At 47.0% G+C, this 23,259-nt stretch overlaps 2 protein-coding genes across 2 annotated transcripts; one reads left to right on the top strand and one right to left on the bottom strand.

The window, feature by feature from the left end:
- Positions 1 to 10,344: 10,344 nt before the first annotated feature.
- On the top strand, positions 10,345 to 12,410 carry LOC123059151 (glutathione S-transferase 3). The gene is made up of 4 exons (XM_044481789.1): positions 10,345 to 10,557; positions 11,085 to 11,504; positions 11,614 to 11,662; positions 11,766 to 12,410. The coding sequence occupies exons 1-4, from the start codon at positions 10,345 to 10,347 to the stop codon at positions 12,224 to 12,226; spliced, it is 1,143 nt and encodes a 380-aa protein (XP_044337724.1). The 3' UTR covers positions 12,227 to 12,410.
- Positions 12,411 to 14,163: 1,753 nt separating this feature from the next.
- LOC123057156 (probable L-type lectin-domain containing receptor kinase S.5) lies at positions 14,164 to 19,764 on the bottom strand. The gene is made up of 3 exons (XM_044480269.1): positions 19,759 to 19,764; positions 18,868 to 19,390; positions 14,164 to 15,050 (listed from the first exon to the last, which is right to left on the bottom strand). Exons 1-3 carry the CDS (start codon positions 19,762 to 19,764, stop codon positions 14,164 to 14,166), a joined length of 1,416 nt encoding a protein of 471 aa, XP_044336204.1.
- Positions 19,765 to 23,259: the final 3,495 nt, after the last annotated feature.

Below are 23,259 nucleotides of genomic sequence, written 5' to 3'. Positions count from 1 at the left end.
AAAAGAAGTACCAGAAGGGGCCCAACCACCGTCCACGAGGGTGAGGGCGCGCCCTACCCCCTGGACGCGCCCCCAGCCTCGTGGCCCCCCTGGGAACCCACTGATGCCCATCTTTGGCTATATGGAGTCTTTCATCGAGGAAAAAATCATAAGCTATCTCATGGGATGAAACTCCGCCGCCATGAGGTGGAACCGTGGCGGAACCAATCTAGGGCTCTGGCGGAGCTGTTCTGCTGGGGAAACTTCCCTCCGGGAGGGGGAAATCATCACCATCGTCATCACGAACGATCCTCTCATCGGGAGGGGGTCAATGTCCATCAACATCCTCACCAGCACCATCTCATCTCAAACCCTAGTTTATCTCTTGTATCCAATCTTTGTCCCAAAGCCTCAGATTGATACCTGTGGGTTGCTAGTAGTGTTGATTACTCCTTGTAGTTGATGCTATTTGGTTTATTCGGTGGAAGATCATACGTTCAGATCCATTATGCATATTAATATCCCTCTGATTATTAACATGAATATGATATGTGAGTAGTTATGTTTGTTCCTGAGGACATGAGAGAAGTCTTGCTATAAGTAGTCATGTGAATTTGGTATTTGTTCGATATTTTGATGAGATGTATGTTGTCTCTCCTCTAGTGGTGTCATGTGAACGTCGACTACATGACACTTCACCATTGTTTGGGCCTAGAGAAAGACATTGGGAAGTAATAAGTAGATGATGGGTTGTTAGAGTGACAGAAGCTTAAACCCTAGTTTATGCGTTGCTTCGTAAGGGGCTGATTTGGATCCATATGTTTCATGCTATGGTTAGGTTTACCTTAATACTTCTATTGTAATTGCGGATGCTTGCAATAGGGGTTAATCATAAGTGGGATGCTTGTCCAAGGAAGGGCAGTACCCAAGCACCGGTCTACCCACATATCAAATTATCAAAGTACCGAACGCGAATCATATGAGTGTGATGAAAACTAGCTTGACGATAATTCCCATGTGTCCTCGGGAGCGCTTTTCTTTATATAAGAGTTTATCCAGGCTTGTACTTTGCTACAAAAAGGATTGAGCCATCTTGCTGCACCTTATTTACTTTTATTACTTGTTACCCGTTACAAATTACCTTATCACAAAACTATAGGTTACCAATAATTTCAGTGCTTGCAGAAAATACCTTGTTGAAAACTGCTTATCATTTCCTTCTGCTCCTCGTTGGGTTCGGCACTCTTACTTATCGAATAGGCTATGATAGATCCCCTACACTTGTGGGTCATCAAGACTCTTTTCTGACGCCGTTGCCCGAGAGTGAAGCGTCTTTGGTAGGTGGAATTTGGTAAGGAAAAATTTATATAGTGTGCTGAAATTTACTGCCACTTGTTACTATGGAACATAATCCTTTGAGGGGCTTGTTCGTGGTATCTTCACCCCGACCAGTAGAGCAAAGAGTTGCTCCTCAACCTACTGAACCTACTGAAAATGTTTACTTTGAAATTCCTTCGGGTATGATAGAGAAACTGCTAGCTAATCCTTTCACAGGTGATGGAACATTACATTCCGATTTGCACCTAATCTATGTGGATGAAGTTTGTGGATTATTTAAACTTGCAGGTATGCCCGAGGATGTCATCAAGAAGAAAGTCTTCCCTTTATCTTTGAAGGGAGAGGCATTGACATGGTTTAGACTATGTGATGATATGGGATCATGGAACTACAACCGATTGAAATTGAAATTTTATCAGAAGTTTTATCCTATGCATCTTGTTCATCGTGATCATAATTATGTATATAATTTTTGGCCTCGCGGAGGAGAAAGCGTCGCTCAAGCTTGGGGGCAGCTTAAGTCAATGTTATATTCATGCCCCAATCATTAGCTTTCAAAAGAAATGATTATTCAAAAAAATTATGCTCGCCTTCTCTCAGTAATCGCTCCATGGTCGATACTTCTTGTAGTGGTTCTTTTATGATGAAGACTATTGAATTCAAATGTGATTTATTGGACAGAATTAAACGCAACTCTGAAGATTGGGATCTCGACGAAGGTAAGGAGTCAGGTATAACATCTAAGTTTAATTGTGTTAAATCTTTTATGGATACCGATGTTTTCCGTGAATTTAGCACTAAATATGGACTTGACTCTGAGATAGTAGTTTCTTTCTGTGAATCCTTTGCTACTCAGGTTGATCTCCCTAAGGAGAAGTGGTTTAAATATAATCCTCCCATTGAAGTAAAAGTAGTTGAACCTATCAAAGTTGAAGAAAAGACTATCACTTATAATGATCATGTTGTTCCTACTGCTTATATTGAGAAACCACCTTTCCCTGTTAGAATAAAGGATCATGCTAAAGCTTTAACTGTGGTTCGTAAGAGTAATACTAGAACACCTACTCCCTCTGAGCAAATTAAAGTTGAACATAGTGTTGCCATGGTTAAAGATCTCTTGGCCGATAATATTGATGGGCATGTTATTTACTTCTGCGATGAAGCTGCTAGAATTGCTAGACCCAATACTAAAAATAAATATAGACCTGTTGTAGGCATGCCTGTTATTTCTGTTAAAATAGGAGATCATTGCTATCATGGCTCATGTGATATGGCTGCTAGTGCAAGTGCAACACCTTATTCCTTATATAAAGAAATTATGCATGATATTGCACCTGCTGAGATAGATGTTACAATTAAGCTTGCTAATAGAGATACTATTTCACCCGTTGGGATTGTTAGAGATGTTGAAGTCTTTACCCTTTACCTTTTACCTTTTATTGATCAATGCTAGAAGATTATCCAAACACACATTTTTGCTTTCTAGATGGTTATTCTGCTTTCTCTCATATACCTGTGTCAAAAGAGGATCAAGAAAAGACAACCTTTACTTGCCCTTTCGGTACCTTTGCTTATAGACGTATACCTTTTGGTTTATGCAATGCACCTGCTACTTTTCAAAGATGTATGACTGCTATATTCTCTGACTTTTGTGAAAAGATTGTTGAGGTTTTCATGGATGATTTCTCAGTTTACGTAACTTCTTTTGATGATTGCTTAAGCAACCTTGATCGAGTTTTGCAGAGATGTGAAGAAACTAATCTTGTTTTAAATTGGAAGAAGTGCCACTTTATGGTTAATGAAGGTATTGTCTTGCAGCATAAAATTTCTGAAAGAGGTATTGAAGTTGATAAAGCTAAAGTTGATGCTATTGAAAAGATGTCGTATCCTAAGGACATTAAAGGTATAAGAAGTTTCCTTGGTCATGCCGGTTTTTATAGGAGGTTAATTAAGGACTTCTCTAAAATTTCTAGGCCTCTGACTAATCTTTTACAAAAAGATGTTCTTTTTGTTTTTGATGATGATTGTGTAGAAGCATTTGAAATACTTAAGAAAGCTTTGATGTCTGCACCTATTGTTCAACCTCCTGATTGGAATTTACCATTTAAAATTATGTGTGATGCTAGTAATTATGCTGTATGGGCTGTTCTCGGACAAATAGTTGATAAGAAACTAAATGTTATCCAATATGCTAGTAAAACTCTAGACAGTGCCCAAAGAAATTATGCTACTACTGAAAAGGAATTTTTAGCAGTTGTATTTACTTGTGATAAGTTTAGACCTTACATCGTTGATTCTAAAGTAACTGTTCACAGTGATCATGCTGCTATTAAATATCTTATGGAAAAGAAAGATGCTAAACCTAGACTTATTAGATGAATTCTCTTGCTACAAGAATTTGATTTGCATATTATTGGTAGAAAGGGAGCTGAGAACCCCGTTGCAGACAACTTGTCTAGGTTATAGAATGTTCTTGATGACCCACTACCTATTGATGATAGCTTTCCTAGTGAACAATTAGCTGTCATAAATGCTTTTCTTTTGCTAATCAAATATTAGTTATTTTTCCATGGTTTGGAGTCCCTAAATATTTAATGACTGATGGTGGTTCACACTTTATTCATGGTGCTTTCCGTAAAATGCTTGCTAAGTATGATGTTAATCATATAATTGCATCCCCTTATCACCCACAGTCTAGTGGTCAAGTAGAATTGAGTAATAGAGAGCTTAAATTAATTTTGCAAAAGACTGTTAATAGATCTAGGAACAATTGGTCCAAGAAACTTGATGATGCATTATGGGCCTATAGAACTGCATACAAGAATCCTATGGGCATGTCTCCGTATAAAATGGTTTATGGAAAAGCATGTCACTTACCTCTTGAATTAAAAAATAAGGCATATTGTGCCATTAAAGAGCTCAATTATGATTTCAAACTTGCCGGTGAGAAGAGGCTTTTTGACATTAGCTCACTTGATGAATGGAGAGCCCTGGCTTATGAGAATGCCAAACTGTTTAAAGAAAAAGTTAAAAGATGGCATGATAAAAGGATACAAAAACGTGAGTTTAATGTAGATGATTATGTATTGTTATACAACTCCCGTTTGAGATATTTTGCAGGCGAACTCCTCTCTAAATGGGAAGGTCCTTACGTCATCGAGGAGGTCTATCGTTCCGGTGCCATAATAATCAACAACTTCAAAGGCACAAATACGAGGGTGGTGAACGGTCAAAGAATCAAGCATTATATTTTAGGTAATCCCATAAATGTTGAAACTAACGTTATTGAAACCGTAAAACCGGAGGAATACATAAGGGACACTTTCCAGAACGTTTCAGACTCCGAAAAGGAATATGTATGAGGTACGGTAAGTAAACCAACTCCAAAACAGTTCTAATGGCAATTTCTCTCCGTTTTGGAATATTTAAGAAAACAGGAAAATAAGAAGCAGTCCGGGAAGGACACGAGGCTTCCACGAGGGTGGAGGGCGCGCCCTACCCCCTGGGCGCGCCCCTGCCTCGTGGGCACCTCGTGTGCTTTCCGGACTCCGTTTTCTTGCACGATACTTCTTTTGGTCGGTAAAAATTCATTATATAATGTCCCGAAGGTTTCGACCACCGTACCACGCAAACATCCTCTGTTTTTGTTTCGAGCTATTTCTGCTGCAGATTTAGAGCAAGATGTCTTCTCAAGAGTCAGTCGGGGAGAGTCAGGTGTCTCATCCGACACCGGGGCCAAGAGGAAACAACAATGCTGACCACTTTGGGCCATCAACTGAGGAAGAGGTGGAGGCTGACTTGAAAAGGATAGATGCCATGGAGGAGGATGAAGAAGTTTCTTCTCGTTTTCGAGTTGGATTCACGATGGGGGAACTATAGAGCTCAGCTATTCCAAACTCGGTCATCCCTTCCTATGTTAGATTTCTTTCTTATGAAAATATGAAAAAGAGTGTTACTTGTTCTCACGCAGCTATGCAACATCCTTGGGTGAAAGGAGCCTTAGCCGTCACTGGCAAGCTCCGTAAGGAAATAATGGACCTCAAGCAGCAAGTCAATAAGCTCGAGCAAGAGAATCGTATCCTGAGGGGCATTACCGCCAAGAATATCACCTCACCACCCCCGAAGAAAGAGACATAAACACATGGATATGGACACTCCCCTTGGCAACTGCCAAGCTTGGGGGAGTACCCCGGTATCATATCACCATCACACTTTTACCTTTACCTTTTTCTTAGTTCGATCCTTTTGGTAATATCTTGATCTAGTAGAATAAAGTTTTAGTATGATCTAGTTTTGAGTTTCGCTTTATGATCCTTCTATGTAATTGAGTCCGTGAGCTATATATAATAAAGATTAATGTTGAGTCAAGGGCTTGATTATCTTGCTATGATCTTGAGGGATTAAAAATAAAAGAGAAAGAATAAAAGGAAATAAAGAGATCATATGGATCTTATGGAGAGTAATGACTTCACATATAAAAAGTATGATGAATAAAAGTTGTTGAGAGTTGACAAACATAGTTTTGGTCATCGTTGCAATTAATAGGAAGTAATAAAGGAAGAGAGGTTTTCACATATAAATATACTATCTTGGACATCTTTTATGATTGTGAGCACTCATTAAAATATGACATGCTAAAGAGTTGATGTTGGACAAGGAAGACAACGTAATGGGTTATGTTTTCTTACATCTGAAATAAATTATATTGTCATGGATCATCCAGCATGTTGAGCTTGCCTTTCCCTCTCATGCTAGTCAAATTCCTTGCACCAAGTAGAGATACTACTTGTGCTTCCAAATATCTTTAAACCTAGTTTTGCCATGAGAGTCCACCATATCCACCTATGGATTGAGTAAGATCCTTCAAGTAAGTTGTCATCGTTGCAAGTAATAAAAAACTGCTCTCTAAATATGTATGACTTATTAGTATGGAGAAAATAAGCTTTATACGATCTTGTGATGTGGAAGAAATAAAAGCGACAGACTGCATAATAAAGGTCCATATCACAAGTGGCAATATAAAGTGACATTCTTTCGCATTATGATTTTGTGCATCCAACCATAAAAGCACATGACAAACTCTGCTTCCCTCTGCGAAGAACCTATCTTTTATTCTTGTCTTATACTTTATACAAGAGTCATGGTCATCTTCACCTTTTCTTTTTACATTTTATCCTTTGGCAAGCACTGTGTGTTGGAAAGATCCTAATATATATAGCTAATTGGATGTGATTTTTCATGAACTATTATTGTTGACATTACCCTTGAGGTAAAAGGTTGCGAGGCAAAATTATAAGCCCCTATCTTTCTCTATGTCCGATTAAAACTTCATACCCATAAGTATTGCATGAGTGTTAGCAATTGTGAAAGACTAAATGATAGTTGAGTATGTGGACTTGCTGAAAAGCTCTTATATTGACTCTTTTCCAATGTTATGATAAATTGCAATTGCTTCGATGACTGAGATTATAGTTTGTTAGTTTTCAATGAAGTTTCTGATTCATACTTGAAATTGTGAATGAATTGTTACTCTAGCATAAGAAATCATATGACAATATATGTTGCTGTTCTAAGAATGATCATGCTGCCCTCATGTCCGTATTTTATTTTATCAACACCTCTATCTCTAAACATGTGGACATATTTTTCGATATCGCCTTTTTGCTTGAGGACAAGCGAGGTCTAAGCTTGGGGGAGTTGATACGTCCATTTTGCATCATGCTTTTATATCGATATTTATTGCATTATGGGTTGTTATTACACATTATGTCACAATACTTATGCCTACTCTCTCTTATTTTACAAGGTTTACATGAAGAGGGAGAATGCTGGCAGCTGGAATTCTGGGCTTGAATAGGAGCAAATATTAGAGACCTATTCTGCACAACTCCAAAAGTCCTGAAACTTCACGGGAGCATGTTTCAGAATATATAAAAAATATTGGGTGAAAGAAGTACCAGAGGGGGGCCACCCACCGTCCACGAGGGTGGTGGGCGCGCCCCCCTGCCTCGTGGGCTCCCTAGCAGCCCTCTGACGCCCATCTTTGGCTATATGGAGTCTTTCGTCGAGGAAAAATCATAAGCTATCTCACGGGACGAAACTCCGCCGCCACGAGGTGAAACCAATCTAGGGCTCCAGCGGAGCTGTTCCGCCGGGGAAACTTCCCTCCAGGAGGGGGAAATCATCACCATCGTCATCACCAACGATCTTGTCATCAGGAGGGGGTCAATCTCCATCAACATCTTCACCAGCACCATCTCATCTCAAATCCTAGTTCATCTCTTGTATCCAATCTTTGTCCCAAAGCCTCAGATTGATACATGTGGGTTGCTAGTAGTGTTGATTACTCCTTGTAGTTGATGCTATTTGGTTTATTCGGTGGAAGATCATACGTTCAGATCATTATGCATATTAATATCCCTCTGATTATTAACATGAATATGATATGTGAGTAGTTATGTTTGTTCTTGAGGACATGAGAGAAGTCTTGCTATAAGTAGTCATGTGAATTTGGTATTTGTTCGATATTTTGATGAGATGTATGTTGTCTCTCCTCTAGTGGTGTCATGTGAACGTCGACTACATGACACTTCACCATTGTTTGGGCCTAGAGGAAGACATTGGGAATTAATAAGTAGATGATGGGTTGCTAGAGTGACAGAAGCTTAAACCCTAATTTATGCGTTGCTTCGTAAGGGGCTTATTTGGATCCATATGTTTCATGCTATGGTTAGGTTTACCTTAATACTTCTGTTGTAGTTGCGGATGCTTGCAATAGGGGTTAATCATAAATGGTATGCTTGTCCAAGGAAGGGCAGTACCCAAGCACCGATCCACCCACATATCAAATTATCAAAGTACGGAACGGGAATCATATGAGCGTGATGAAAACTACCTTGACGATAATTCACATGTGTCCTTGGGAGCGCTTTCCTTTATATAAGAGTGTATCCAGGCTTGTTCTTTGCTACAAATTGGGCCATCTTGCTGCATCTTATTTACTTTTATTACTTGTTACCCATTACAAATTACTATATCACAAAACTATCTGTTACCAATAATTTCAGTGCTTGCAGAAAATACCTTGCTGAAAACCGCTTATCATTTCCTTCTGCTCCTCGTTGGGTTCGACACTCTTACTTATCGAAAAGGCTACGATAGATCCCCTACACTTGTGGGTCATCAACCCTGATGAAGCTTCTCTGGCCGAACATGAGGGCTCACCCGACCGGATCAATTCCGATCTAGACATCTAGTGGCGCCAAGCACCAAAACTGAAGATCTCTAAGAGGAAGACCAGAACCTGTCCATGTCCAGATAGAGGAGGCCCGCATGAAGTCGGTCGAACTTTTGAAGAATGAACAACAACAGGGTCAACCACCGCGGGAGTCCTCTGGGTCCCGGCAAGGCCGGATCTGGGCAGTGCGCCCCCCGACCGCCATCGCCAACCAAGGCGAGAGTCGCCGGTGCGACCACTCCTCCACGACCAGGACGAAGACGAAGACCGGTCGTCTCCGATCTCCGCCCAGCGCGGCCGCGCCCTAGCCCAGCGCCGCGCCCCACCCTAGCCCAGCGCCGGACTCCACCTGGAACTGGGCCGCGCCGAGCTCCCATACGCGGAGAGGACATAGGGCCCCGCCGCCGCCAGCACCCGCGAGGCTTTGCCCGGCAGCACGGATCGGCGGCAGCGAGTGGAGGGGATGGCGGCGGGGGACTCTGCTCCGGCGGCAACTGGTTAATCTCCCATGACGCGCATGCGGGGAGCGTCGCGGGAGCGATCCCTTTTTTGTGGACGCCTTACACAAAACTATGATGGTCACTAGATGATGGCAAATAACATAGAGGTTTTGAAGATCCGAGGTCCCTCCCACCTCTCAGCTCCAAGAGGACAGCCGGAGGCGAGGGGACCTAAATTTCTTAGATGGCTACGGCGGAGGCGGCACGAGAAACCCTACAGATACATCAAAGGTTTGTCAAATACATTGATTTTCTAATAGTACTAGGCAACAACGAAGCCCACCATGTGACACATGTGGTAAGCAATCCAAACTATTCAAAAAAAGCAACAACGAAGCCCAGCCAGGGTTGTTCTGTTATATCCAGGTTACCTGGGTAGTACTCTCAATTCATCTGAACTTTCACAAAATATTTTTCCGGTTGAACCGCACGGTTTTATTCCAAATTTTGCAGAAAACCTCTCAATTAATTTGATTTGTACCGGTCTAGTTGCAGAACGGTCCGTGGAGCTTAAAAAACCAACGCAAACAGTAAAGTCCATTTTAAACCTTATACTCATAGAGCCCGTCGGAATCGAACCCTAACATCTGAATCCCTGAAATTGATACCCTGACCTTTCTGATTCCGGTCAATATAAACCCTGCACTGATCCTAAACCTGTTTGTTGCACGAAAATAGGCAATTCTGACCGGGATTACTAGGTTCTCTCATCGACTCAGGGGCCCTACATGTCATATTTTTCTTTCTCGGTATTGTTGCTTCGAGCTGCCCGATCGACTATGCTTACCTCGTTGCAAGCACCTGCAGCAGCTAGCACTGCGGTGCGTAGCAAATTCCACGGTATGCCCCAACGTTCCCCAGGTGTCTTTCCGCCGGTCGCCGGCAAGGGGTGCGCCAGTCCCATGTCACCTGCAGGTAGTGCCGCCGGCCGTTGCCGCATGTTGAAGACCCCGAAGCGACGCAGATCGATCAAAGCTAGAAGGCGTGTAAATTTCTACATACGTACGTGAGCTAACTCAGAATACATTGTACATCCACCTGCGTGCCTGCTTAAAGCCCGCTTCTATGTGTTCAAAAACAAGCCAGCTTCTACGTACGTGAAACTGTGAAAGTACGCCGTTGAAGGAAAAGCATCGGATGAGTCAGCTCCTCGTCTTGCCGTGGTCCGACGGCATGCCGGCGCCGGCTTCGCCTACCGCCGGGAATACGCTAGCTAGACACGTCTCCAGGCAGTATATGAGTATCTTGGTCGCCATGTTCATGGCGCGCTGCACCACATAGTAGCCAGCGATGTGGTTGCCGAAATGCCGAGGGAACTTGAGCACGCAGTCGAGCAAGCGGGATCATGTGTGTGTTCTACGTGCACACAACATCGTGCACCTCATGTCGGTCATCGTTGTGACGGAGCTCCCTGGCACGCGGGTCCGTCGCGTCGACCTGGAAGCTCGCGTCGCGCTGCTCTACCATTTCCTGAATGGGCAAACACGGTTCCGCCAAGTCGACGTGAGCGCTGGTCTACCATTTCCTGAACGGGCAAACACCATTCCGCCAAGTCGATCGTGAGCGTGGCCACCTCCACTCCGTGCACGCCATCGCGTGCCGCCCTCCCAGCTCCCGTTCCTTTTTGACGAGTGACGACTCGCCGCGCACCGATGACATTGTGCTCTACATGAAGGGCACCTCCATAGATTCCCCGCGTGGGCCATGCGAACCGGAAACGCCCGCACCCGACGCCCTTCATCTGCGCTGCCCAGCCTCCTGCTTCTCCGTGCGGCGCTGATTTCAGGAGAGATGATTGAGGATAGAAGATGGATATGACATGTGGGACAGAGATGTCAGTGAGAACAGACTATGATCTCAGGCGGGATTGATATTTTCCCGGTGCGCCAAATTAGTCTAGGGTTGATGTTGACCGAGATTAATGAGGTTAGGATACAGATTTTAGGGATTCAGAGGTGAAGGTTCAATTCCAACAAAGCCTACCAGTTTAAGGTTTAAAACAGACTTTACTCTTCTTTAACCATGCACAGCCCCTCACAGCATTTGCCCGAATGTGGCTGGTGGACTGTCACGTTACGTCGGATGACTTTGAGGAATTAACAATTTACCAAGCGCCACCTGCAGAGCAGGGCCAAACCGACCAGTTGATTAAGCGGCGTGTTAGGTGGGGTGCCATCCGTGACTGCTCTGCTCTGCCGGCCACCTACCGGGATCCCCTCCGCAGCTGCTCTCCCGGTCTTGGATCTCGCCGGTCGCCACACCGTGCTTGCCAGCAGCAGAGAAGCGATCGAGGCAGCATGGCCGAGGCGGCGGCGAGCACAAGGAAACTGTACGGCTACGAGCTGTCGTCCAACTCGGTGCGCATCGCGGCGCTGCTCAACGAGAAGGGGCTCGACTACGAGCTCGTCGTCGTCGACGACACCAAGGCGCCGGAGTTCCTCGCCATCAACGTACGTACGCCCGCCCACGCACTCCCCTGCTACTGCTGCTACACTGCACTGATCATCAGCCGATGCGGATCGTTTACTAATTTTTACTGTGTTTGCGTGAGTCGTGCAGCCCTTGGGTCAGGTCCCGGCGTTCCAGGACGGCGACGACATCCTCTTCGGTACGCCCAAGAAATTCAGACCTTCAGACTCGCCGGAGTTAATTGTCAACATTTTGGGCTAATCAACTGCACGAATTTGCTCTGATTTGGGGATCGCGCGCAGAGTCTCGCGCCATAAGTAGGTACATCGCGGCCAAGTACCGGTCAACGGGCACGGACCTGCTGCCGGCGGCGCCGTCGGCGAAGCTGGAGGTGTGGCTAGAGGTGGAGTCGCACCACTTCTACCCGGCCGTGGCGGACCTGGTGTACGAGCTCCGCGTCAGGCCCCGGCTGCCGGGCGGCGCGCCGCCCGACCCGGCCGTCGTGGACGGGCTCGCCCGCAAGGTGGCCGACGTGCTCGACGTCTACGACGCGCACCTCGGCGCGGGGAACAGGTACCTCGCCGGCGATCAGTTCACGCTCGCCGACGTGAACCACATGGCGCAGCTGTTCGTCATGAGCCTGACGCCCCGGGCGGCGGAGCTGGTCGCGGCCAGGCCGCACGTGCAGGCGTGGTGGGACGAGATATCCGCCCGCCCCGCCTGGAAGAAGACCGTCGCCGCGCTCCCGCTCCCGCCGGCTTGAGGGCGCCGGTGGCAGCCGCAGGATGTGGAATAGAGGTGGTTAATGTTTTTAGCTGGAGCAGATGATCGAATTCCCCAGGAATGTTGTTGATGTGAGTGACATACCTGAACAGCTGACCATGGTCGGCTATGAAGTTTATAACTCAAATCCTTTGTTTTGGCAAGGCAATGTGATGGCTTCTGCATTATCTCCGTAAAATTCATCTGGAATTCCTGTTGGCCAATTTCTAAAACAATTTTTGGAAACATTTCCTCTGCTTTCGTTGCTCTCCATGCTGCAGCTATCTTTTCAAGAATGGAGAAAGCAATTAGATACACCTAGTTGTCAAACCCATGCATTCTCACGGGCTACAAGTACTACAAATATTTTACAAACTTCATTTACTATGTTTTTGATAATTTCTGGAATACTAGATCTAGCTGGGTGGCAAAAGAAATTATGAAAAATAGAAATATGGAATTGTGGGGGCACAAGGATCTCACCGATGAAACTCGCAACAAACATAAAGATGATTTACCAAGGGTTAGGCCCTCAAGGTCGGTTGAGCCTACTTGTATGAACACCAATACAAACTGTGGAGTTTTTCTTTTCATGACACATTCGAACCATGCATGACACTAGAAGCAACCAAACCACCGGTCTTCGAAGTACGACCAAATCAAACCACTAATTGCAAATACTTTGGTACAAGAAAGTCTTTCCAACAGACGGCGGCGTGGCGTCGGGCGACGGGCGGCATGGTGATGGTGCAGGTCGGCGGGTGGCTGCCTCGTAGCAGCGCCTTAGCGCCACGTCTGGCGCTGCGGGTCGCGGGCGGCCCCTCTCGCCATGGATCTCTGGTGGAGGGGCGGCGCGGCAGCAGTGGAGGTGGGCGGCCCCGTCCAGCCAGGCCCCTGCGGCTGGACAGCGGCGCTCGGCGCGGGAGGGCCTCCCTGGTGACCTCTATGGCTGCGGCTCGGCGGTTATCTGTGCTCCCTCCTCCTCAGCAGCAGGCGGTGGCCGGCGATCTCTTGCGGATCTGGGCGTTCGGCTTCGGGGGGCAAGACAAGGGGTCTCGGGGGGAGCTGGTAGGGGGGACGGGTGCGCCGCTGCGTACCCCGTCGCCAGCGCAGAGGTGCCGGTCGTGGCCATAGGCCGTTCCTCCTTCCCCCCTTCCCCCGGCCTACCGGGCACGGTTCCTCTTGAGGCAGTGGTCGCCGACGGTTCTGAGGTGGTTGGGCTCATGGATCTTGTCCAAGACGTGACCTTTGGGGCTTCTCGGGGTGGTCCGGTGGCGGGGCGACGGCCCTGGCAGTGGGAGTTGCGTTGGTCGTAGGCGGACTGTGCGACTCGGATGCGGGCGAGCAACCATGGCCGCTTGGGTGGCACGGTTGCAGGTGGTTGGCGGACCGGGGATGCAGCAGAAGGGTGGAGCACCGGGTTTCATCACTTACCTGTCCGTACACGGGTCGACGGTGGCGGTGTCCGCGGACGTCGTGTTCCTCGCGGTCTCCGTCATGGTGCTCTCACTCCTCCCATCTTGTTCCAAGTGAAAACCTGATCTTTGGATCGGACGATGGCGATGGTCCGTGGTCGTGCCCTTCTTGGAGGCATCGTCTTGGAGCCCTCGGTCCGGCGTTGTCCGTTGCACTTCTTCCCGGACGATCTCTCATCTTGATGGTGGTCTTTGTCGGCTACAAGCTATTCTTTTTTCTCATTTTGTTGATACTTGGTAGTCGTTGAGGTTGTGTGTCGGTGTCCGGCATTCTTGTATCTTGCCTTGAGTTGTGTGACGTGCGTTTGTATCGATTGCTTGGATCTAAGTGTTGGTGCTTTATATATAAAGCTAGGGAAAACCCTTTTTCTTAATCCAGCAAGAGCAACAACAGTTAGGGTGTCTATCACTCCTTTTAAATTTGACCTATCACAAGATTTACTACAATGATCAACTTACACGACTACACATAATACACCTCAACTGATCCAGCTGTGTTCGAATGCCCAACACGACCCTTACGCCTATTCACCTCTGATGGTACGCTTGCCCCTAGGGCTTCACTGCTAGACATGTCCTCCCAGTCGAGGCTGCTCGTTGCCATCATGTCGTCAAATTCCATGGGGATCCCACCTTCAGGTGGCCAGACGAATGCAGGTTTCACAAGTGGTACTTCTGGTGGCGGCACCGATTTGGCTAGGACTTGCACTACCTCGGCCATGCTTGGTCGGTCAGACGGGTTTGGGTTGCTACTACATGCCAGTCCAAGAAGCAACAAGCGAGTAGCATCTTTGGGATCAAACTCTTGCGTGGAAGAGAATTTGTCGTCCACCGCATGGAGCAACCTTCCCTCCCGGTGAACCCACCAGACCCAGTCGGTGAGCGGTTGAAGCGTCCCATAGTCATGGTTCCCAGCAAGTGCCCGTTCTCCGGTGATAATCTCGAGGACTAGCACCCCAAAGGCATAGACGTCAGTCTTGCGAGTGGCCTTGTGGCAGACTGAGTACTCTGGCGCGATGAAGCCCCAAGTGCCGGCGACACCCACATCTGTGTAGGAGTTCTTGTTCAAAGTGACGATGCGCGCAAGGCCAAAGTCACCGAGGTGGCCATGAAAGGAAGAGTCAAGCATGATGTTGCTCGCTTTTATGTCGCGGTGGATCACCATGTGTTCGTGCTCGTGATGCACGTAGTGAAGCCCCGCGGCTACATCCACGATGATGTCGTAGCGGGTATTCCAACCTAAGATGCGCCGCTGGAGCCGAGGGTTTTCCTCAAAGAGGTACTGGTCTAGGCTATCATTTGGCATATACTCGTATATAAGCAGGAGCTCCCCTTTCTCATAACACCAACCTGAAATATCATATTTGCCAACCACATAAGTAACGTTAGAATTATGTGAACGCCTAGTGTCTTCCGACAGGAAATCACTCACATAAAATGGACAACATGGCTTTTGGTTTTGGTTTCTTCTCAGTCAGATCTGCGTATACTGACTTGTTCAGTGAGGGTCATGTTTTTCAAAGAATAAACATTTTAAAACTCAAAGTTCTGTTAAAAATTTAAAAATCCAAAACCATTGTAAGGGAATGGTCTTAACGAAAGATAACTTTTCTAAGTACAAATGGCATGGCAGTAAGAGATGTTGTTATTGTGAGAAAAAACCCAAACAATACACCACTTGTTTCTGTCATGTCCTTCTCTACATGCCACAATTACCCGGTGCACTATTCTTCTAAAAAAGAAAGCCGGGTGCCCCATTTATGATGATTTTAGTTTACTACTCCCACCGTCCCATAATATAAGAGCGTTTAGGGACAGAGGGAGTACTACGCAGAAGTATATGTTGAGAAAATTGCATAGGTGGGATGAAGCATAAGAAATCCGGACCCTCAAACTCCCCCGGAAATGATCAGACGCGTCCATGGGCACTGACTGGTCACACCTCATACTTGGTGCTATGCATCCAAGTACTTCATACTTCATTCCATAAATCCCTACAAATCATGCAAAAGAAATCCTATGTACTATGCATATCGCGCTAGCCTAACTACGTTTCGTCGTCGGAGATGTTCACGACGTCGGTGTCGGGCACTGGGTAGATGGGCGTGTAGTAGGGCTCCAGATCCTCCTCCTCATCCATAAACACGAGCATCTCATCGACGTCCGCCTGCTACTCGACCTCCGCCTCCCATAGACGAGAGCGGTTTGCCTCCGCCGCCAATTCCGACCGGAGGGAATCGAGGATCGTCTGCAGATCCACGTCCTCAGCGTCCTCCTCGTCCTCCTCCAGCTCCTCCTCCTGCTCCGCGCCCTCCCCGTCCTCCTCCACCTCGATCTCCTTCTCCAAATCCTCCTCCGGATCCATCGTGTCTGGATGTAGCCCCGCGGTGATCCGAGCTTCGCGCCTTGTCCGGATCTGCTCAAGGAGCTGCAACCGGCGCTCCGGCGTTAGATATGGCTAGCTCCTTACTTAGCAGCGTTGGGGCATGTCTACTAGTGGTGGTGGACGACGAGTGGAATGGTGGTAGCGGCAGACGGGAGGGCGGAAATGTGGAAGGATAGGGTTTCAGTGCCCAGTAGTCCGCTTAAATAGCCGGGACAGGGCATTACGCAGCCCGCCGTAACGGCGGCATGCGACGACGGAGGAAACGAGCTTGCATTAGTTCTGTATATGGAGAGATGCTAGCATGATCTTTGTTGAACCATTATGGGTTGCGGTCTACTAATAGGATTGGTCTTGGGTTTCCGCACTCTATATCACAAATCACTTACTTGCGCTATGACCATCATGAACACATCATGTCATATCTATTGTGCATTGGTTGCCTTAACCCTGAATAATTCAATTTGTATGAATCTTTACTAGACTTGCCATTGTGAAATGGATCCAAGATGGTTGTGTGGACCAATTGATGCAGAATTCGGTGATTTCTCCTCTTTTTTTCTAGTGAATGCCAAGTATAATACTAAAAGGCACCTTCCAAAATACCAGTACTACTATAGTACGCCACTTTTTGACATCATTTTGTAGTATGAACAAAAAATGTGGGTCCGTCATTTTTTCTTTGTTTCTTAGCAGTCATATGCTACCTCAAAATAATAATTAAATAGCTGATATGCATGTACTTACAAAGACAGAAAAATGAATCTTAAGGCAACCCAGGAAATTCTACCTTAGTCAGTTACGTATTGCAAAACAGAAAACCTACTGGCAAATTTGGCAGTTGATGTATACCCAAGGATTTTTTTCCCCTAGTTTACGTTACTGAAAACACTGCAAAGTAATCTGAACTGCGATTGTTCAATTATACAAATTAATCTTGCCCATATGTGACCTGAAGATCGTATTTTTCATAATAAAGAAGTTGCTTCATATAAGGTGGCAAATCTACAGAGTCCATGTGTTGCCCAATTCCAAAATTATGACTAAGAAATTAACCTCTTAAGTGTTTTGAATTCTCCAACACAAGAATTACGTCATTTCTCATAAAAACGTTTGTATTTCACTGACGTAAATGTAATTCATACTGAGGATAGATATCGTAATTTGACAAAGAACTAAATCATTGCCATTCGGTGATGCTAATGGTAGTTAGCCTCTTGGAGCCAGCTACTGTATGGAAACTAAGAAGCTAAAACTGAGTGTATTAATGGCTAGTTTGTTTATAAAATAACTATCTCATCACCTAATCCTACATACCTAAGAGAATCATCCGAATTAAGTTATTTTATCTCAATATGCAAGCATGCCACCTCACCGTATAATTACAAATAGAATAAGACCCACCTCAATATGCAAATAATGCATGGGAAAAGACCCACTACACTATTCAACCATGCACGGCAAAATGTTTTTCAGTAAATTTTTCTACTTATATCCAATAAAGATTGTTACAACTATAGATAATAACATATAGTGAGTATATGTACTCTCTCCATTCCCTTATACAAGGCCACTATGAAAAACACATTTTGCATCTATATAAGGCCACTAACACTAATCGAGGCAAAAATTAATGATGTTTTCTCGTACTACCAACTTATTTAATACTTGCATGCATGTACTCATAATGACACTGTGCTATTTCCTTCACATTCCTTCCTTGCATGCATCCGGGTGTATTAATGATCCTGATTAACGAAAAGAAAAGCTGGCTTGCAAAGATGTCATTAAATTTTACCTTGGTACCTGTAATCTGAGTTTGTGGCCTTATATAAGGGAATGGAGGGAGTATTTTAGATTTTTGATTCTCGGGTTGTCAATCTAAAATTTCATCAATCAATTCACGTAGCAATGCACGGGGTATTCTCTAGTATCATTAGTAATTTTGACTTTTTTTGAGTTAAATTAGTAATTTTGACTTACTCGCACAGAGAGTAATTGTGACTTTTTCCCTTGCCATAAATTATACAGTTAGCTCTACCGTATTTCAAGTACTCCCTCCGTCTAGGTGTGTAAGTCATTTTACGAAAACCAAATAATCCCAAAACACTTAGGCGCGGTACATTAACTCTCATCTCATTTCTTGTTTCGTGACATATCAACCAATAAGAGATGTGGGCCATGCATGCTTTCAACGATTTGAGACAACCAAACACATTAAGTTCTCTCGTTTTCCCCTCCACCTTGGTCACGATGCGCAGCGTAAGATGACTTACACACCTAGACGGAGGGAGTAAGAAAAGCCAACATTTCAAGTACATTTGTTTTTTTCTTGTATGACAGAGGTTGTAACAAAATAATTTGAATCACGTCACCTAGAGAGAACGACATGTCATTTCAATAATATCTCACCGGGAGTTTTATTGTGTGGTGACATAGACCTAATTCTATATAACGAAGGTGATCTTCATTAACATATTTATCTCAACTATACTACATTAACATTCAGCCATGCACAAAAAAAGACTCACCTCAGGATATAAACATGCATGAAAAAAATGCTCAAATGTTATAATTATATTACACAACTTATATTCAATAAATATTTTTATAGTTATACAATATATATTCAGTTTTATTTCTTATATTATTAATTTATAATGGTCATGTTCATATAACTAAATATTATACAAAAATAAATGGTAAGTAATTTTCGCAGCAACGCCCAGGGTATCGTCGACCTAGTAATTAAAATTTCATGTGGTGACAGACTGTAAGACATACCAATGAGCGGCACGACATTCCGATGGCGCAGCCGGTTGATAACGTCGACCTCAGCGAGGAAGTCATCATAGCAGCGGTCTCGATTGCGCGTGAACTTCTTCACAGCTACGTCCACCAGCTGGCACGTCTTGTCTGACCGGAGGCGCAGCGTTCCCCTGTACACTGCGCCGGACCCGCCTTTGCCTAGCTTCCTTGCCTCGTCGTAGTTGTTTGTGGCTTTCCTGATCATGGCGTACTTGAACTCCTTGGGCGTGCCGGGAAGTCGCCGAAGAGCCTCGGACAGCTTCAGCTCCATCTTCAGGGCCTTGTACCTCATGTAGAAGTAGAAGACCGCGACAGATATTATGACGACGGTGGCGGCCGCTGACGCAAGAACTGCGGACAGCACCATCTTCCGTTGTCGGACGGCTCGGTGATCGGGAAGCTTTTCGACTGTCAAGTTCCAGCTCAGGATACGATGTAGGTGATGGCCTTCCCCCGTCGATGCCGTGAAACCAATGAACGCTTGCTGCGGGATGTTCCCCTGACTAGGAAGGGGCCCCCGATGGCTTGGTTATCTTATGTGTGTGATATTTAGGAAAGAGTTGTAATTTTTTGGAAATAATTCTTTCCCGTGTTGACAGATCGCCTAATTCTAAAAAAGGTACAAAGAATTATTTGCATGTAACAGATCACCTGATTTTTACGTGTTTGTTGTTTAGGAAAGAATTCTTTCCCATGTAACAGATTGACTAATTAATTCTCAATCAAAAATGGAAAGAACTGTAACAGAGCAATTAATATTAATTCTGGCCTTGCCTCACGCGAGTGGTGTTCTCGTCTTTCTATTTCTTCTCTTGTAAAATTGGCAACCAATCGGCCATGCCAATGCAAAGTTCAACGCCATGTCACCCGCATGGTCTAATTGTGATTTTCGGCTGCCGGACGCGATTAGTGGAGGAAGTAATGCGATTTTCAAGATTCCATCAACGTCCTCTTCTTTTTATATAGTCTTGTATGATTGTTGAGTTCATGAACTTTTAATCCTCGTGCATCTGTCTCTCACATACTCTGTCTCTCACATACTCCAATTTCCCGTATTGTTTGGGAATAGACAAGGGAAACTGGGATTTCTGTCTGTGACTCGTAAGCAGCAGTAAAAGCTTGCAATTTCTATTTTCTAGCCATCAAGGTACCTTATTCCATGCCTCTTTCTTGGCATTTTTTTATTTAATTAGCAGTGTTCTTCATTTCTTGTATCGTATGTGTGTGCTACTTAGCAAGAATGCTATTAATTTAGTTCCAAAGTATCCATTTGACAAAGAAAGAGAGAGAGAGAAAAAAAGAACATGCATATGAGTTGATTGAGTCCTACAAAAATGTTCTACTGCTTCCCCAGAAACAAAGAATGTGCTGCTAGGGATGTCGACGAATTAGCTTTAGTTACTGTTGAAGAACAACCTGGCGAAATATTATAAGATGATAAAAGTTTATGTTGGCACAGAAGTTTAACTAATTCACCTAATAAAAATGTAGAAGGACAAGTTATGGCTGTGCAATCGCGATATATTGATCGGTGCACCAGGCACGTATATATAAGTACAGAGGTGGGCCACAACCTCAACTATACAGGAGGTGGGCCCTACACACACATATACACGTACACAATATACTCAACACCCCCCGCAGTCGAAGCGGCGCCAGTGACGCAGAGACTGGAACGAAACTCCTCAAAGGTGGAAGTCGGCAGTCCCTTCGTCATCACATCAGCGAACTGCTGAGCAGTCGGCACATGGAGAACCCGCATGCGTCCAAGAGCCACCTGCTCGCGCACAAAGTGAATGTCCAGCTCGATGTGTTTCGTCCGGCGATGATGAACGGGGTTGGCGGAGAGGTACACCGCAGAGACGTTGTCGCAGTAGACAACCGTAGCCTGGGAGACATCGTGATGTAGCTCCTGAAGTAACTGTCGAAGCCAGGTGCACTCGGCGACAGCGTTGGCCACAGCTCGGTACTCAGCCTCCGCGCTAGAGCGCGAAACCGTGGGTTGTCGCTTGGACGACCACGAGACGAGGGAAGGACCGAGGTAGACGCAGTAGCCAGAGGTGGACCGACGAGTGTCGGGGCAGCCGGCCCAGTCTGCATCGGAGTAAGCCACCATCTCCAGAGAAGTGGACGCCGTGAGTGTCAACCCAAGGGACATCGTGCCGCGGATGTAGCGAAGGATCCGCTTCACGAGAGTCCAGTGAGAGTCACGAGGGGCGTGCATGTGGAGACACACCTGCTGGACAGCATACTGAAGATCCGGTCTGGTGAGAGTCAAGTACTGTAGGGCGCCGACAATAGACCGGTAGAACGGAGCATCCGACACAGGCGAACCCGCAAGAGCAGAAACCTTGGCCTTCGTGTCAACAGGAGTAGCAACCGGATGGCAGTTGAGCGTGCCAGCGCGCTCAATAAGCTCATGGGCATACTTCTATTGATGAAGAAAGAAACCGTCCGGACGCCGAACGACCTCAATGCCAAGGAAATAATGGAGAGCACCCAGGTCCTTGATAGCGAACTCGTCACGCAGCCGGAGAGTAATCTGCTGAAGAGCGGCTGCGGAGGAGGTTGTCAGGATGATGTCGTCGACGTAAAGCAGCAAATATGCAGTCGTGTCACCGTGCCGATAGACAAACAGTGAGGCATCCGAGCGAGTGACGCTGAAGCCCAGTGTCTAAAGAAATCCGGCGATCCGCTGGTACCAGGCGCGGGGTGCCTGCTTGAGCCCGTAAAGAGAGCGCGACAGCAGGCACACATGGCCGGGGAATGAGGCGTCGACGAAACCGGTGGGTTGCTCACAAAACACCTGCTCCTCAAGATGGCCGTGGAGGAAGGCGTTGGAGACATCCATCTGGTGAACGGGCCAGCCGCGAGAAACGGCGAGCTGGAGGACAGTGCGGATCGTGCCCGGTTTGACAACCGGGGCGAATGTCTCCGTGAAATCAACTCCAGCGCGCTGGCGAAAACCGCGGACCATCCAGCGAGCCTTGTAGCGCTCAAGTGAACCGTCTGAGCGGGTCTTATGACGGAAGACCCACTTGCCGGTGATGACGTTGGCGCGAGGAGGCCGAGGAACCAGAGTCCAGGTGCGGTTCCGTTGGAGAGCGTCAAACTCTTCCTGCATCGCCGCAAGCCAGTGAGGATCACGGAGGGCGGCGCGGGCGGATGCAGGAATGGGTGACGGCTCCGCGGCAGAGGCGGCGAGGACGTACTCGTCACGCGAGTAGAGGAGGCTCGGGCAGTGAATGCCGGCGCAAGCACGGGTGACAGGACCGGACGGGGCCACCGGTGCCGGCGAGGTGGCCGGCGAGGAGGCCGGCGTCACAGCCGGCGTCACGGCGGCGTCGCGGCCGGCGATAGAGCCGGCGAGGCGGCCGGCGACGGGGCCGGCGAGGCGGCCTGGCGACGAGGCCGGCGAGGCGGCCGGCGGCGAGGCCGTCGAGGCGGCCGGCGAGGCGGCCGGCGTCGGGGCGGCGGAGGAGGCGCCCGACCCGCGGCGCCCGAGTCAGGGGCGGCGGGTGAAGGCGGGGCGCCGGCCGCAACGGCAGGGCCGGCCGTGGAGGGCGCCGGCAGTAGGGCCCGTGGACCGCCAAAGCCCGGAGGCGGTCCACGAACCAGGCGTGCTCGTCCACCTGACGAGGTCGTCGATGGGCCGCCGGTGGCCGGCGGTGACGAGACGACGAGGGGTGCCTGCTGCTGAAACGGGAAGACCATCTCATCAAAGTAAACGTGTCGGGAGGTGAAAACACGGTGAGAGACTGGATCGTAGCAGCGGTAGCCCTTAGTGTTAGGTGGGTAGCCGAGAAAGATGCAGGCGACGGAGCGGGGTGCGAGCTTATGAGGCGCAGTGGCAGCGATGCTAGGGTAGCACAGGCAGCCGAAAATGCGAAGCCCTTCATAAGAGGGGGGTGCACCGAAGAGAAGGTGGTGAGGTGTAAAGTTCCCGCGAGTACGACATGGACGGATGTTTATGAGGAGGGAAGCGGTGGCTAGAGCGTCAGGCCAAAAGCGCGGAGGCACATTGGCGTGAAAGAGAAGAGTCCGAACGCAGTCATTAAGAGTGCGAAGGATGCGCTCAGCACGACCGTTCTGCTGCGAGGTGTACGGGCAAGTGAGACGAAAAATCGTGCCATGTGTGGCGAGAAGATCGCGGACAGCGGTGTTGTCAAATTCCTTCCCGTTGTCTGTCTGCAACGCAAGAATGGGCCGGCCAAACTGCGTGCGGACATAAGAGTAGAAGCCGACAAGAGTGGAGATAACGTCCGACTTGCGGCGCAACGGGAAGGTCCACACATAATGCGAAAAATCATCAAGGATGACAAGGTAATAAAGAAAGCCCGTATTACTTGCAACAGGAGATGTCCAAAC

The sequence above is a fragment of the Triticum aestivum genome, chromosome 3A (assembly GCF_018294505.1).
Source record: "Triticum aestivum cultivar Chinese Spring chromosome 3A, IWGSC CS RefSeq v2.1, whole genome shotgun sequence".
NCBI lineage: Eukaryota > Viridiplantae > Streptophyta > Magnoliopsida > Poales > Poaceae > Triticum > Triticum aestivum.
The sequence above is the reverse complement of the archived record's forward strand: the minus strand, read 5'-3'. Positions and strand labels throughout refer to the sequence as shown.